Below are 12,681 nucleotides of genomic sequence, written 5' to 3' on the forward strand. Positions count from 1 at the left end.
GCACCCAAGGCAAAACACACTTTCTTTGCATTTTGGTCTGTTGGAGAAACAAGAATTTCTTCTCCTTTGATAATAAGTAATTTTCTTCTCACTGAAAGACAGCTTTATTGTTTTAGATAGCTCAAAATGACTCCACAACACAGCACCAGCAGCCATTTCTAGCAGCATTTTAAGGCAGAACTTTCCCTTTCAACCACAATTCCGTCTATCAGTGACATGTTGTCGTGAAACATGACAGCTTCAACCTGAACAGCTATTGTGGTGCTCTCAGAGGCTATTTGAAGCAGCAGCTTCTCCAGTCTCTGCACTAACTCTGATTTTCCTCTCCCTGTCTCCGCCTGCTCTAGCTGTGCTTTTGACGGTGTGCTGTATGAGGAGGAAGAAGAAGTCGTCAAGTCAGGAGAACAACCTCAGCTACTGGAACAACGCCATCACCATGGACTACTTCAGCAGGCACGCTGTGGAGCTGCCCAGAGAGATACACACTCTGGAGAGTGAGGTACAAAACACTGACACACTGACTCTATAAGTGCACAACACTGCACACAGAAGTGGTGGGACATTTACTTGATGTTTCACTATCAGTCAGCAGAATGCTTTTAATGAGTATGGAAACAACAAGAGGATCCATGTCCGATCTCTCCTTCAGCAAGCCTCAGGGTCTGCTGAAGTGCACTTGAGCATGACACTGTATTACTACGATTTACAGGGATGCTATTGAAAATAAGCAAAAAATGTTTCCCTGCAGGGTATCTATTAAGAGTATTTGCTAGTAACACATCTTGTGAATGGAAGTATTATCATATCAGTATATTGTTATTATGAATGCATACGTTTTTGTCAGGGGAATTTTTTAAATCTTATACCAACTAAACATCTTTTGACAAGATGATAGAAGAGCTTTATGATGAACCGACCTGTAGCTATCAGAATTTTACATGAAGAGGTGTTTACATGATATGATTGCGCACATAATATACAACAATATACAATACTACATATTTTTAAATTTGTTTGGGGCAAAAAAAACCTTGAGATTTAGTATTTTCCATCACAATTGCATACCAGTCAGTGTAGAGATCGCTTTAAAGGTCCAGTGTGTAAGATTAAGGAGGCTCTGTTTACAAAATATAATATTCATAACTATGTTTTTATTAGCGTATAATCACCTGAAGGTAAGAATCTTTATGTTTTTAACTCTGGCTCTAGATATTCACATTTTGTAGCCACTGAAGTTTCTCCTCCATGCCTATAAAGGAGAGGATGAGTCGACATGGGTTGCAATCGTCAACTACACCGCTAGATGCCACTAAATTCAACACTCTGGACTTAAAAACAAAATGTAGATCATAATGTGAGTTGACAGAAATAACAGGAAATACAATACAGTTTGGTTGGTGGCTGGATCAAACGTTTCTTCAGCAGCTGGTCCTTTACAATGGAAATTTGCACTTATGACCTTAATATATCAAAAAGACTGCAGCCTTGGTGATGATCATAAATTAGAGTAATATATCAGTAGTCAAATTGTCAGGAAGCAATATACAAATACAATACAACACCTAAGGCATTACACTTAACAATATTTGTCTCTTGAACCTACACTTAATACCACCATATCATTGACTGCTTTTCTGTGTAACACTTAACATGTTTAACTATTCGACCTATCCTGAAACCACAGAAACTTTGACCCCTAAAGAAGCGCTTTAAAAACTCACAAAATACATATTAGGTGTTTTGTAGTTGAGAATTTGAGGAGTTATTTTATGTTTTTTTTGTCTATTCCCTGCGTATTTCTGCCAATGTTTTATTAATATTTTTTATTAATATATAATATTTATATAATTTTTTTTTTTAATAATATTTGATGTTTGAACTAAGTGCATCAATTTGTGAGTTTTTGGTGCATTACAGCGCCATCTGGTGGAAATGGTAATAACCATAAGTTAGTATTAAATCCACCTCCTCTTCATTCTTTGTTTGGTTTTCATGTATTGTTTTGTCACCTTCTCCCCAGTGACCATTTCACTGTGTCTCCTTTCTTTCACTCCTCTTCCACTGCTCAATTTGCATTCCTTTTTTGCCGCCTGTGGGTTGTGGCGTCAGGAGAGGGAAGCTGAGGCTCGATCATGTGTGGGATGCCCCTGGTGACACCCAGGTGTTGTTTTCCCCTTCGCTTTACCTGTCTCTGTAGAGCAGCAGCCTCATAGCTTCCCTGGTGTTATAGGTAAATGACAGTGCCCTGGGAGAAGTGATCATAAGCCTAAATGGCAAGTGTTAGTTTGATTTGATTGGATGGTGCTGATCAAATGCCCTGATTCCTGCTGTAGAGCTGAATCATTTTGTTTTTCACGCCTCCCTCCTCCAGCACTGCCTTGTTACTGCTGACTCACCATCAACAACCATTTCTACTACATTAAGTCTCCCTGTTGTCTTCTGAGTCATCCCTCCCTTTTGTTTCTCCTCTCGTGAAGCTTTTACATCTTCCCCTCCGCCCCCCTTTGTTTCTCTGCTCATCTAGTTTTGTCAGATATCTTTGTTCACCATCTCCTTAAAAGCCCCGGGGTGCACCAAGCCCATATTTTATTCTGTTCACTTCCACACTACACTGTCTGCTCGTTGCCTGTAGAGTGACTTAGATACAGTAGACTGCAGCGTGAGCCCTAATGGTGAGCCCTGAAGCGTGAATCATGAATCACAGCTATTGTTTAACACTTAAGCCCCTGCACTGAATTTTCTTATGTTTGTGTGTATGCATGTGCATTTGCAGGAGCAAGACACCTGTCTACCCCCTAATGGAGACTACAGCGGCAGCAGCGTGGTCCTGGTTAACCCTTTCTGCCAAGAGACCCTCTTCATCAACAGAGATAAAGCTTCTGGCATCTAGAGACAGAAAAAAAAGAGAGAAACTGTTGGATTCTCCTCTTCTACTCCCCCTGCTGTTGTTGTCTATTTTATATATGTGGTAAATATTCAGAGACTTTGACTTTATACTGTATATGACAAACACAAAGAGCAACCAGAAAGAAGATTGATGTAAACATACACTATTTACTATGAGAATGCACCTCGCATATTTTTCTGATGTACATTTTCTACAAAAGGCTTAATTGTGATAAAAAGGTTTTTATTGTCTTTATAAAATACAGAGTATATGTGGTTTTGTTTTCATTACAGTGGCTTGATGGCGAGTGCACTGTGGATGCTGCCACATAAAATCTGCTTTAGAGAGAGAGAGGAACGTGCTATGAAAAACATTAAAGCAGTTCTTTGTAATTTTATTTTTCCTTTAAAATCAATCCCAAAATACTTATATAGCCTGTTGAACTTGAATATAGCACCTACGTATTTGAGGGGGGGAGGGGGACTGAGATTTGTGGCAAAATACTGTTCATGAGATCAGGGGCCATATTTATCAAACTGAGCAAACTTAGGAGTGAATAAGACGTATTTATCAAGCGACTTACTCCTGTAACTTTGAAGAGCTGCTCTCAAGTGATCACATGATTAATCACATGTATGCTCTGAGCAAGACCAACCAATCAGAAACATGGATTTGCCGTACACCTGCCCCATTGTTCATTCGTCTTTATCTTATTTTTCCGTTTTACTTTGCAGCGTTATTCTGCCAAAATATATATTTTTTAAGATTTAATTTTCTTTATGTGAGCTTTTGTAGATTTTTTTTTTTAAAGCTTCATTAATTGAATTGTTTGAGTAAAATACAATATACAGCAGATTAAAGTAGGACAAAATCAAACATTTAAAGTGACTATAATCAGTGTTTTATAATAACAGTGTATGTGTCTTTATGGAGCTCTATAGTGAGTTTCAGCTCATTGTTTAGCAGTATAACTTTACTGTTTTCAGCTCATTCAAATCTCATTGTACACTACCTGCTCAGCATCAAACAACAGGCAGAGACAGTTGGCACTAGCCGGTGAGCGTAGTGGAGCATTTAGCAGTAGTTGGTAGAGACCAAAATCAGAGCTAAAAGAGGGTGATTATTAAACAAAAATTCACCAGGTGGACATAAACATGACTAAAAATGAATGATGATGTTGTTCCGTGACTGCTGGATGTGTATAAACATTTTCAACACGTTCGCAATATCAATTCACAAGCTGGTAATATGTCAGTATGTGTTTGTAACTTGTTTTTGCTGCCCTCATGTGGTCAAGAAATCAGTTATTGCAGGTTTAAAAAGTTTTAAAACAGTCACAAACATACACAGTATATGTACATTTTTAGATTTGTTATGTTATCCTTTTAAATAGGGATTGGATAAAAAGAAATGAGATGAAATGAAAGAAAACTGCAAAACTGAAGCAGGAAAGAAATTCTTCTGTTGGCTTCTTAAATTTAATAGCATTGTCTAATCATAAGAAATGTGATAAATATTTTTATTCTCATGTTTGCAATTTAAAAGTGAAGCATTTTTGTTGAACTTTTTTTTTGCAGTTTGATAAATACGGGCCCAGATTGAAGTGGTTGATTTGAGCAGAATATTTGGGTGATTTTAGGGTCTACATCCTGCAGTTTGGACTGACTTGAAATGGCTTTCCCCCTCATGTGTCACCAGCTTCTATTAAGAGGGACCACATAGATGTCTTAATTCCTTATGTTGGCCCTTAATATATCAGTATGTGTGCGTGTGAAAGCCCTGTTTGTGCATGTAGGCATACTCTTTGTGAGTGTGGATGGATGAGTTTAAATGTGCTGCCCCCCTTAACCAAATATCACTGTTACTTTAAGTCAAACAAGACTTTGTATCACTTTCAGCTCCGTTTGATCAGTTTCTCTGTGTGTCTGTCTGTGCCTCTGTATGTGTCTGTCTGTCCTTCTGTCTGTCTCTTGTCTGTATCGTGGGGTGGCTACTGGTTATAATCCAGTTTGAGAGAGTTTCTCAGCGCTGTAGGAAACAATTAGACCAACTTTGCTAATGTAAATGTCTCCCTCCATAAATACTGTGTTTGTCCATCAATGCAAACTGTGTTTGTTGAAGTGTTGAATGATTGTTGAATTAGTTGCTGGACCACATAATACATGTTAGAGGCTGTTGACCAATAAAAACACTGAGATAAATAATGTATGCTGAATATTTACTGTGAGCACATACAGAGGCAGTTTAATCAAAAAGAGAAAAAAAAAGTGCGTTTGAATATTTTGTTTTAATTATTGAACCTGTGGTCCTTCTATCATCTGTTTCACTTTGCATTGCTGCAGTTTTCTTCAATAATCAATGCTGCCTGCCTCTATCGTCGCTAAAGATTTTCTGCATTGTGAGATGTTGTTCCAAAATCGCCGAGTCAAAAGGTGACTTTGAATAACACGGTTAAACATATTGATATTTCCTGCATTGGATGCTCACAGCTGGGCTTCTTGTTTTGCACGCTCAAAAGTGGATATTTTACAAAACGTTCAGTGGCACGGTGGAGCAGTGTTCAACATTATGTATTTTTTGTACTGTAGTATACACTGTACTTTTTACTGCTGAGCAATAAAACAAAGAAAACACACACGGACTGATCTGTTTGTCTCATTTACCCTCTTGAAAACTAAATTTACAGTTATTTTTTTATATTTTCTCATATCACCATGGCAGAAAATTATTTAATCTATCACTTCTGCTGCACTGTATGTGTTTGTTGGCTGTCATACTTACTGGTTTACTACATACCAAAGCAGGATAAACAGTTTCGCTGACCACAGCACATCCATTGATGCAGCGAGCTGGAATTTTCTCTTTGTGCACCAGTGCTGCAGCTGGTCAAGTGACCTCCAGCTCTGGGAATATGACGTCAATTCAATAATCTGTTTACAAGCCTGCTTTACTGCTGAGGAGAGGCTTAATTTGAATGTTATTAACAGATTTGTAGGCTTGTTTAAATCTGGCAAAACATGACAGTTCCACAGTTCAATTATGTGCCCATATTTAAAGACCTTTATAAATTAATGGTCACATGCTGTTGGGCAAGTGTTGTCTAAATAAATGCCCAAAGAGTCAGAATTGCAAAAGTTTCTTTTGTTTAAAAAACATTTTGGAGGTTATCAAATGGTCATGCTGAGAATTTGGTCTTAAAATAATAATAATAATAATAATAAGAAGAAGATAATAATAAGAAGAATTCCTCTGAGATCCACGTGGCAGTTGTATGTATTTAAAAAAAAGAAAAAGTAATATAAACTTTAAATTTATATATAGACATTTGGTATTCTGCCAGGGAAAAGGAAAAAGATGAACGCTAGGAATAAATATTAAATACATGGTAAGTCAAAAAAAAGTTGCATTTAGTCATGAGTTTTCAAGTCAAAATTATGATCTATGAAGTAAAAAAAAGATACTAAGAAGAGAAGTTTTTATTAATCCCTCAAGGGGATCAATTCTTTTTTTTTTCTTTACATGCATTTTGACCCAAAACACAACCACACACATACAAAGGAACATGCAAATGTGGAGAGAGATTGTGACGTGATGGGCCACCTGACACCCTTCCATGCTACCAGTCCCCTTCCATACTTTGGTACAACTGGTCTTGAATCAGTAACCCTCTGGTTCCTAAGCAAGTCCCTATGGACTGAGCTATGGAGTCATGAATTCATATTAAACAGTTTTATCAAAAATGTTATGTCTCATGGTGTATATCAGTGATGGATGATTTATGATGGACGGTGTATTTTAAAGTGTAAGTATAATAGATTATTTGTAAGGGGATGCTTAGTGTACAGGGTTACTGACACTGACTACATGACTGATTTAACTGCCAAGTCAATATTTTTTTATTATCTTGTAATTTTAAGTTTGAGAAATGTAATTTACTCTTACTCATTATATATATTCAACTTCTGAAATAGTATAACTAGGTTATGTGGCAATAAGAAGAATTTAATATTAATTAAGGTTAATATTAAAATATAATTAAATGAAAACATTGATAAACGTTTTTTTCCCCAAGCTTATGAAAGAACAAACAAACAGATAAAGGATTTCAGTCATACTAGTTCACATTGTACAATAGTAACATAGCACCAGCATAGTTACATGATAGCATAGTAAGGATCAAAGGGGAAGATAGATAGATAGATAGATAGATAGATAGATAGATAGATAGATAGATAGATAGATAGATAGATAGATAGATAGATAGACTTTATTTATCCCAAGCTGGTAAATTACAGTGCAGCAGCAGCATTACACACAGTGATGACAGACAACATGAGAATAAAAATATAAAGAACAAACTATACATAATAAAATATCAAAATAGCAATAGTAAATAAAATATATTGTACAAAGGTATATACAGAAAATTGGCAGTGTTGATTTATTAGTGCAAAGTAAGAAAGGAGAAATGTGCGATGGGTGTTATTGTGAGAAGAAAAATGCGCAGGTTTTTTTTTTTTGCATGAAAACAGAAAAGCAGAAATAAAACTTAGATGTGCCAGACTTTGTAATCTTACATAATAAAGTTCTAGTTATAACTGTTATATATAGACATTTCTTATTAGTAATTAACTTAAGAGACTTAAAATAATAATCAACTTCAATCAAAAATAATCTAAATCTAAATCTTGAAATTTTGAGGTTGACAATAATACATAGTTTCTTTTTTTTGTATACAAAAACATTGTTGTTGTGCTTTTATTTTGGTGTTACAGCGCCCGTGTCTTTTCCGGTTCGCGGCCGTAGCTCCTCCGGGTCGCGGTACAGATTTGTCAAATAGCCCGTGCATGGCATGGTTGACAGGGTGAGCTAACGTTTCAGTCAGGAGATCCAGGGTGGACATTTTTTTTTTTCTTTTCTGTTTTATCAGCCTGTAACAGAAGTTAAACCGTCAGTCTGAGGAGCAGCTCCATCTTTTTTCCTGACCGTTTGAACTGCTTCTCCGTGGCGTATATTTTTTGTCATTGGCTGCTGCTCGCGTTTAAAAAAAAAAGAAAAGCTAAAAAAGAAAACTAGTTAACGTTGCTCCTTTTTTGAAAATGGCGGATGTACCACAAGAGAAAAGTCTGGACGATTTCTTTGCCAAGCGGGATAAAAAGAAGAAGAAAGAGAAAGGAAAGGGCAAAGAGTCCGCAGCCGGGCCCACGTCGTCGTCGGCTGTGGTGAAAAAGACGAAGAGGGAGAAGGAGAAATCGGCCAAAAACGAGAATCAGGACGCTCAGATTGAAAAGGTAACCGATAACTTTTTTTTTCTTTCTTTTTTTACCTCAACGTCTTTTCAAATCTTCTAACCTCCCATCTCCTCTTTTTTAAATTCTCCATATTTTTAACGGTTAACCGTTGCTTGTGTATTCTAACATGAGGGTGTGTGTGTGGGGGAGAAGAGAAAACGCCGGTTGCTAACTAACGTAGCATATGGGGGTTTTAATCTGACGGGTAACAGAATTTGCCACGACACCCCCCGTGCCGTGTTGTGCTATCTTTTTTTTTTTTAACAACCATACCTCCTTACAACCTTAAATGTTTAAAGTTAGTTATAATAATTTGAGGCCTGTCTTTTTAAACTAACCGTCCTGTCAGTGGCCTTGTGTTCGCGTGGTGAAGCTGTCATCCCCCCCCTCCTTCTTTGAATCGTGGCTGTCCGACTAGGCCGAGCCGCCATTTGTCACTAGTTTTAACAAGGTTAGCTGCTTTTAAGGCTTCGTATGACACTATTATCTTATCTTGACCTGTCAGTTTTTAATGGTAAACAACTTGTCACACTGCTGGCTGACGTTGATTCAAACTGTTATGGCCTGTGGGAAGTAGGGATGTAACGATTCACTCGACTCATGACTCCATACGGTTCACGATTTTTTTTTTTGTGTTCACGATACGATTTTTTATTTTTTTTTAAATCAAAATGAGCAACAGACAAGTTATGACCAAATAAATTTATTTTTATTTGTAGGAAAAGAATCGCAGGTGCTTTCTTTACAGAAACTCTCAAGCAGTTTGTGTTCTCTTATACAAAAGTGCAACTTAAACAACAAAATACATGACAAATATCTGCTTTCTTTAGAAACAATCTCACAAGTAAACTGGTGTAATGTGCAGTTTTCACTCACGTTACTTTCGCGGCTGATATTCTGCTGCATGTTGCTCGTGTTGCCGCTATATGTCAGCAGTCTCTTGCAATATTTCCATGCTGTTTTTGGTTTTGTCTGTCCATTTCTCACGGGTTGTATTTGTGTATACAGGGAATCCTAAAAGCCGCCACACAGGTGATTTAAAACTGCTCGGTGCGTCCTCTATTGCACTATCCTCTATCCTCTGTCTTCCCTCGTTCTGTGCTCCGTACCTAAGTAGTGACGTGACTTGACGTCTGACGTTGAACAAATAAATCACCAACCAGTGACTTTTTTTAAGATAACGTAACCTATTTCAAATTTTTTTACAAAAGAACATATCCTACTTCTCTCGCATTCGCCAAGAATCGCGATTAATTTTTTCTGTCAACCGCTGCGAATCGTCACGCATTTGTACCGATTTTTAATCATCGTTACATCCCTAGTGGGAAGGCATAACCAGAGTCTCCCGTCCCATTTTAAAAACATAACTTAATTTTTGGGGTTGAATTGTAGGAAATTGCTTTAAATGTGCTGTGAGTTAATGTTTCCTTCTGCCCAGGAGGACGAGGAATGGAAAGAGTTTGAGCAGAAAGAAGTGGATTACAGCGGGCTCCGGCTCCAAGCTTTACAGATAAGGTGAGAGTAAGACATGTGTTTGGTTGTCATGATTCCTTATGCACATGAGCACTTGTAATTTGCATCACAGATCTAGTGGTGACGCACCAAATAACATGTAAATGACTAAAAAAAATGAAATCCTGGATAACTAAACTTGTCTTCTGGCTGTTTGCAGTGACGAGAAAGAGGAAGAGGAATATGAGAAGGAGGAGGTCGGTGAAGACGGAGAGATCATTCTGGTCAGCGGAGACAAAGTCTCTGGTCCCTGGAACAAGTCTGGTGCTCCTCCACCTCCTGCTGCTGCACCTGTGGGTGAGTAAACCAACCGAAGTGCTTGCTAAATGTGGGATACTGTAGTAATGTCAAGGGAGTCTGAGACGGGGCTGATTTTCCCAGTGCATGCTTTCTAAGCCATACATAAAATAAATTAATCAAAATAATCACATGCACAGCCTATAGCAGTTGTAAACCTCTAGTTATCAAGGTTTAAATGACTTCTAACGTGTCATTTCTGTAATTGCAGAGGATGTAGAGGTGCCTGAGTCGAAGCCTGCTGGCGTATATCGTCCTCCTGGGGCTCGGCTGTCCACCACCAAACGCGTGCACAACCCGGGTCCTCCTGAGATCTTCAGTGACGCACAGTTCCCCTCTCTACTGGCCACCGCCAAGCACGTGGAGACACGCAAGTAAGTAGAGTTCAGCGAGAATCATTTAACGTAGCGCAGCTGGAAGTTGACGTCTTGTTGCGGTTTGACTGAGGTGATGCATGTCTGCTGTGTTTCAGAGATAGAGAAATGGAGAAGACCTTCGAGGTTGTGAAACACAGGAACCGTGGTAGAGAGGAGAGTAGTGGCGCTTCTATGCAGCAGTTGCAGCTTGACAACCAGTACGCCATCCTGGGGGATAAGTAGAGCTGCACCCCTCCGTCCCTTGGCCCCTTCAGCGCGGTCCGGCCCAGCCCCTTGAAGGAAGCTGAACTCCAGCTGTGTTGACTGCAGTCCTGACATAGCTTATGCTGCCAACATCACCACACTGGTTGCTCACACACACACAGAGTCTCATATACATACGCACTTACACACAGAAACACCGCTGCAGCACATACAGATACACACTCCCTTTTGAATAAATCAGTAACACACTTAACACACATTTGGTCGGCAAAACTGAAGGACTGCATCTGAAGGGGCTGTTGAAGGAATAATTGAAAAGGAATTAGCAAAATACACCCAAACGTACAACACTGCAGCAGCAACAAAAGACGACGTAGTTGTCCTTTGTGGATTGTACTCAGAGCAGCAGTTGTGTGGCGCAACTTTTCTCTGGACTTCAACTTGCTTCGAAAAAAAAGCCACAGAGGATTGAAGATAACTTTAGGCAAGATGATTTTACAAACTTCTGTGAAAATATCTATTTTTTTGCAAGATCGTTATAACCCAATCGCACATGGTATTTTGGGGTGTTTGTTTTTTTTTGTTTTTGTTTTTTGGAGTTGCGGTTGGGGCTTCGGGAGTTGGGATACTACCTCAGCGGTATAGCTGGTGGTGACGATGTGGACTGAGCTTTTTTTTTTTTTTCCCCTTTACGCTGTGGTGGTGAACGGGACAAACACCAACCCTCCCCACATACAAGCTGGTCATCAGGCTCTTTAATTTAGAAACTTGAAGCTGTGTGTTTTTTTGTTTTGTTTTTTTCCCTTCATGTTGATGACACTCTGCAAAGATCTATGGACAAGAAGCGATAGGTTGTGGTCCTCATTTAGAATTTCTATATAAAGTGGCCTTACTGATGGAGAGAAACTGCTGTGTCATCTGAAGAGAACTTGGCTTGTTGTCTCACGGGCTGCTGCGTGCCTCTGGATCTCACCACTCTGTGACAAAAAACAACAACAACAAAAAAAAAAACCCTGTATACAAATGAAACAAACCCTTTTGTTCAAGAATGTAGTGCTGTTGTAGTTTGCCTGATGATTACAACTACTAACTGTCTTTCATATCCACTGTTTGATTTTGCTGTCCTTGCTTTATTTGAGTCTCAGCAAAAGAGAAATTAAAGCTTGTTTCTAATCCAAAAAATACAATCTTTTAGTAACAAATGCTTTACTGTGGTTTGACACCAGATGGTCACAGATGTTACAGTATCGAGAAAAATGACGGGAAACCACTATCAAAGCATATTTGTTAAGGTTGTCGGCCATATTGAGTTCACACCTTTTTTTTATTTGTTGTAAAGTGGTACATTTCAACCCCAGTTTTAAGACTTCTTTTTTTTTTTTATATCAAGGCTTTTCCTCACAAGTAAACATGCTGTGTCAGCCCTCATTGCAGATGTGTAGAACAGGTAGCTTAACTTAATTTCCAGACTGGGATGTAAACCAACTCAGAAATCCCATCCACTTACAAAATGGTGGTACGCCCAGTTAAAATCAAATGGGTTATTTACTGCGTGCATAGTTAAGTTTAGAAAGGTGACGAAGAACTGGATTTCTGTTCTATGCTTCTGTCCTTTCCATTAAAGATGTCGGGAACGCCGATCCCTGCTGGGACACAACATTGGGTGCAAGTCGATAATATTTGTGATGGAAAAGAGAAGAGCCTTCTACAAAAAATAAAGTGATCCTTGTAAATGAAGTCTTGTCTGAATCTTTAAATGTTGAGATTTCTACAGTGTCTTTTTCAAGGAAAGGTGATGTGGTGGTGTCCATTTGTTAATTGAAGACCTGTTATCCCTCCAATAATTCCTGTGGTGTCTCATTTTGTCAGAGCAGGTGTGGAGTTTGACAAATTCTGGATTGCTTTTTTTAAAAAAAAAAAAAGATTTCATTTAAACTCATACCAAGGGTATCAAATAAAAGAAGCTTTTCACACACAACAGGCTTGACATGTTTATTTGAAAGGAAGCAGTAACACCAGCAGAGACCGAGTTAAAGGGTCGTTTCTCTCGTGTCTCCATCAGCTCAGCCTCTCAGTCTTTATTTTTCGCCGCCTGAAAGCAAAGGATGACTCA

General features: G+C 38.5%; 2 protein-coding genes across 3 annotated transcripts in view; both read left to right on the top strand.

Annotated features, from left to right (window-relative positions):
• The window catches only part of tmem108 (transmembrane protein 108), a 44,541-nt gene extending 39,019 nt beyond the window's left edge, over positions 1–5,522 (top strand). Inside the window, exons 4-5 of the mRNA XM_027274293.1 lie at positions 348–499; positions 2,774–5,522. Of these exons, the coding sequence (XP_027130094.1) occupies positions 348–499; positions 2,774–2,890 (269 nt within the window). The 3' untranslated portion in view covers positions 2,891–5,522. The remainder of the gene's footprint in view (positions 1–347; positions 500–2,773) is intronic.
• Positions 5,523–7,676: 2,154 nt separating this feature from the next.
• On the top strand, positions 7,677–12,302 carry cdv3 (carnitine deficiency-associated gene expressed in ventricle 3). Of its 2 annotated transcripts, none has more exons than XM_010748971.3 (5): positions 7,677–8,178; positions 9,617–9,693; positions 9,851–9,987; positions 10,199–10,361; positions 10,460–12,302. In XM_010748971.3, exons 1-5 carry the CDS (start codon positions 7,987–7,989, stop codon positions 10,584–10,586), a joined length of 696 nt encoding a protein of 231 aa, XP_010747273.1. In that variant the 5' UTR covers positions 7,677–7,986; the 3' UTR covers positions 10,587–12,302. The 2 variants fall into 2 exon arrangements, with proteins under 2 accessions (XP_010747273.1, XP_010747274.1); XM_010748972.3 differs by having other exon boundaries at positions 9,620–9,693.
• The last annotated feature ends 379 nt before the right edge of the window (positions 12,303–12,681 follow it).

The sequence above is a fragment of the Larimichthys crocea genome, chromosome XXIII, assembly GCF_000972845.2.
Source record: "Larimichthys crocea isolate SSNF chromosome XXIII, L_crocea_2.0, whole genome shotgun sequence".
NCBI classification, from domain to species: Eukaryota; Metazoa; Chordata; class Actinopteri; family Sciaenidae; genus Larimichthys; species Larimichthys crocea.

Bases quoted from the DNA above. Each gene is read 5' to 3' on its own strand.
- cdv3 (XM_010748971.3), top strand. From the start codon at position 7,987: ATGGCGGATGTACCACAAGAGAAAAGTCTGGACGATTTCTTTGCCAAG. The intron at 8,179-9,616 runs GTAACCGATAAC...CCTTCTGCCCAG, and splicing joins AGGACGCTCAGATTGAAAAG to GAGGACGAGGAATGGAAAGA. The intron at 10,362-10,459 runs GTAAGTAGAGTT...GCTGTGTTTCAG, and splicing joins AAGCACGTGGAGACACGCAA to AGATAGAGAAATGGAGAAGA.